Source organism: Morone saxatilis, unplaced genomic scaffold, assembly GCF_004916995.1.
Source record: "Morone saxatilis isolate NCDOM2014 unplaced genomic scaffold, NCSU_SB_2.0 Contig16, whole genome shotgun sequence".
NCBI classification, from domain to species: domain Eukaryota; kingdom Metazoa; phylum Chordata; class Actinopteri; family Moronidae; genus Morone; species Morone saxatilis.
In genome coordinates, this window is record NW_023339718.1 from 25,685,897 (window position 1) to 25,689,193 (window position 3,297).

Genomic DNA, 3,297 nt, shown 5'->3' on the forward strand with positions numbered 1-3,297 from the left:
CACACACACACACACAGATTAACACAGGAAACACAAGAATACCTTAAAACAAACAAATGTACGATAGCACTGCTACTTTACCTGTCCGCAGGCGATGTAGATGGCAGCCACCAGGTTGGCTGCGTGTGCGTTACATCCACCGATGCTACCCGCCATGGCAGAGCCCACCAGGTTCTTACTGATGTTCACCTCCACCAGAGCTTCTGTCGTTGTTTTCAAGACCTGCAGCACAGGGACAAGGGGTAGGCGTGAGTTCGCTGATATAGAGTTAATATGAGATAGGATGACTCTAATGAATAGGGTACAACTTAAACTAAAAGGCATATAAAACTCAAAACACATGATGAGTTTACATTTCACGATCCCACACTAGAAGGGATCTTTCAGGGTCAGCATTTCAAATTTGACAGGGATAAGCTCATTGCTGCCATATTTTTTTAATTTAATTCACCATTTTCAAATAATATATAATTATTAAATGAATATGAATTCCAAAAACATCTACTGATCCGTTACACCACTTAACTGGAACTGGGCACGACAGGACTAAATCTTAGTGGTCCTACGCTCATAATAGTGCTTTTTCTCATAGTTTGGCTTTAATCCAAATCATCTAGAAAAAAGGTTTAAATCAGTAAGTGGGCATATAGTGAAGATAGTGTACAGTTTAAAAACTACCTGCTGAGTCTAGGTGTCTGAATTTTACTTCAGGAAACCAGAACCCACTGTCACGTTTATTGATAATTGTATTACTTCCAACTACATTCAAGGATTTTGAAGGGCTGACAGGGCTATGCTTTCCAAATACTTCATTCAGCACCTCATTGTACAAAATGTGCAGCAATGCAAGCCAGCACCAGCATCTACTGTACACTGGCTATGACTATGGACTGAATTTCTGTTGATAGGCACAAGGTGACTTGCTTAAAAGATGGGACAACTGATTAATGCCAGTGAATGCTGTACAGAATCCTGGCTCTTCCTACCTCTCTGACCACTTTAGCGGGGATGGTGGCCTCGCAGACGGCAGACTTGCCCCTGCCTTCGATCCAGTTGATGGCGGCCGGTTTCTTGTCGGTGCAGTAGTTCCCGCTGACAGCCACCACCTGCAGCTCTGGGAAGTGCTGCTGCAGTCTGCTCAGAGCCTGTTCTGTGCCCTGAACGCAGACCGTGCGTTAGTCATCATACATGAGAGACACTGGGATTACATCAGACACTTTACTGCAACGATTCTGTCAAATAACTGTCATCAAATATGTATATAATGATGTGTTCATGTGCATCTGACACACTAAAAGTACCTTAGAGATCATGTTCATCCCCATGGCATCACCAGTCCTGGAATGGAAGCGGATGTAGAGATTTCTCCCGGCCAGACAAACCAGCAGCTTCTGGAGCCGAGCAAACCTGCCAATGGCAACAACTGACTCTTTCACACAAATGTAGACACACAACGGACACTGAGCTCGTACCTTTGAATTCTAGTTCTGTCTATGTCAGCGTTCATGTTTTACCTGCTGGTGTTGTCGAAGGCCTCCTTGATGGCCTGAAACCCGTCTGTACTCTCCAGCCAGGCCTTGACCTCAGCAGCCTGGCAGGCAGAGGGCAGCTTCACCACGGGTCCTCGAGTCATGCTGTCAGCCAGGATACGACTGCTGGCTCCGCCTCCCAGCTACAGCGCAAGGGGGGACAGGGCCACGAGTTAGATACGCTGCATATTATTACATGATGAAGGGAACTTCATCTACAGCTCAGTGCCAATTAGTGATACTGTAAGTTCAAGCTATAAAACAGGTCCTACAACCACTTTTTGATGTAAGATTTTAAAGCCACATGTGAAATAGACGCCTACACAAACGTGATTTACCTGTATCTGATGACCTAGTCACCAGTTATTGTATGGTTTCAATTATTTTAGTAAGAAAACGATGACATTTCCCTCACAAACCAACAAATTACACCAACAGACAGCACTCTCCGGTAAGACCTTATCAACAACGCAGCTGACACTCACAGCAATTGCTCGACAACCACGGTTGGTACTGGCAACCAAGCAGCCCTCTGTGGTTGCCATGGGAACCTGGAACTGCTTCCCATCCAGATGCAGCGGTCCAGCCACGCCCACCGGTACGGGCATGTAGCCAATGACATTCTCACAGCAGGCGCCCATAACCTGAAGAAACAGAAATGTTCACAACCTTGTAAAACAGGAAGTTTTACAGAGAAGGCGGCAAGTTTGTTGTGTGTGTGTGTGTGTGTGTGTGTGTGTGTCTTCACCTTGGAGTAGTCGTAGTCAGTATATGGCAGAGAGGAGAGTGCAGAGGGAGTGGGAAGCTTGGCAGATATCATCTGCCTTCGTATGGCCACTCCTCTCTCTGGTCTCTCCATCATGACCTCCAGTTTGTATGCAGGGATGTGTTTGGAGTTGACCAGCAGCATCACCTCAGCGTCACTCAGGAAACAAGGCCCCAGCTGCAAGAGACAAACATGCAATGACTCCCTATTCAAATCTCTGCAACTCTTGACAGATCTATACGTTATGTCTTTTACTGCAAATAAAATTGGATAAAACAAAAACACTATATACATTATAGATTATACAAACTGCTTAGACATACAGTATGTTAGTATGCCAGTGAATCTTGTTGCTAAGGATACAATTTCTTTTTCCAAACAACACATTAAATCCATTGTTCCAGTTATCCAGATTCACTTCAGGTGACATCTTTGTGCTGTTTTATTTGTACTGGCTGTAGAGTAGGGGTGAAATCAAAATCAAAAGCAGGATCGGTCATTGTCTGAGAAATATAACGTGTAGTTCATCGTTATCCTCCAGCTGGACTTTTCGACTTGAAATGGCGACTGTTGGAGTCGGAGGAGTAGAACTGGAAAATCTCCTTCCCTGAAGCGACTGGTGTGGTGACATTTTTCTTGCCCTGTGAGTTATGTCAAATGCAATGCTGACAGAAAGTCTGTAGGCTATTCTACACACACACAGCACATACACACTGCAAAAGGCCCTCCATGGAAGAATAGATACAAATGGCTCACTCTTAGGTAAAAAAAAATAGGGCTGTTATATCACACTTGACACGACATAGCCATCTTTGTAAATAATTAACACTCAATAGTGTTTACATGAAAAGTCGAATCGAATCATGGATTTGGTGGATTTGGAGAATGACTGTAGACTGGAAGTGATCACCTTTATGATAGTTGTATATGTCATTTGGCCTACTCGTCTCTCCTAGAAGAAACAGGTGCAGTGTTGGAGAAGTCTATCCAATTTGCAATGAA

At 44.2% G+C, this 3,297-nt stretch overlaps 1 protein-coding gene across 1 annotated transcript in view; it reads right to left on the bottom strand.

Moving 5' to 3' along the window:
- The window catches only part of hmgcra (3-hydroxy-3-methylglutaryl-CoA reductase a), an 11,376-nt gene that overhangs the window by 2,902 nt on the left and 5,177 nt on the right, over window positions 1–3,297 (bottom strand). Inside the window, exons 12-17 of the mRNA XM_035658879.1 lie at window positions 2,278–2,472; window positions 2,015–2,173; window positions 1,515–1,672; window positions 1,302–1,407; window positions 987–1,157; window positions 82–222 (exon numbers count right to left, since the gene is read on the bottom strand). Coding sequence (XP_035514772.1) covers window positions 82–222; window positions 987–1,157; window positions 1,302–1,407; window positions 1,515–1,672; window positions 2,015–2,173; window positions 2,278–2,472 — 930 coding nt within the window. The remainder of the gene's footprint in view (window positions 1–81; window positions 223–986; window positions 1,158–1,301; window positions 1,408–1,514; window positions 1,673–2,014; window positions 2,174–2,277; window positions 2,473–3,297) is intronic.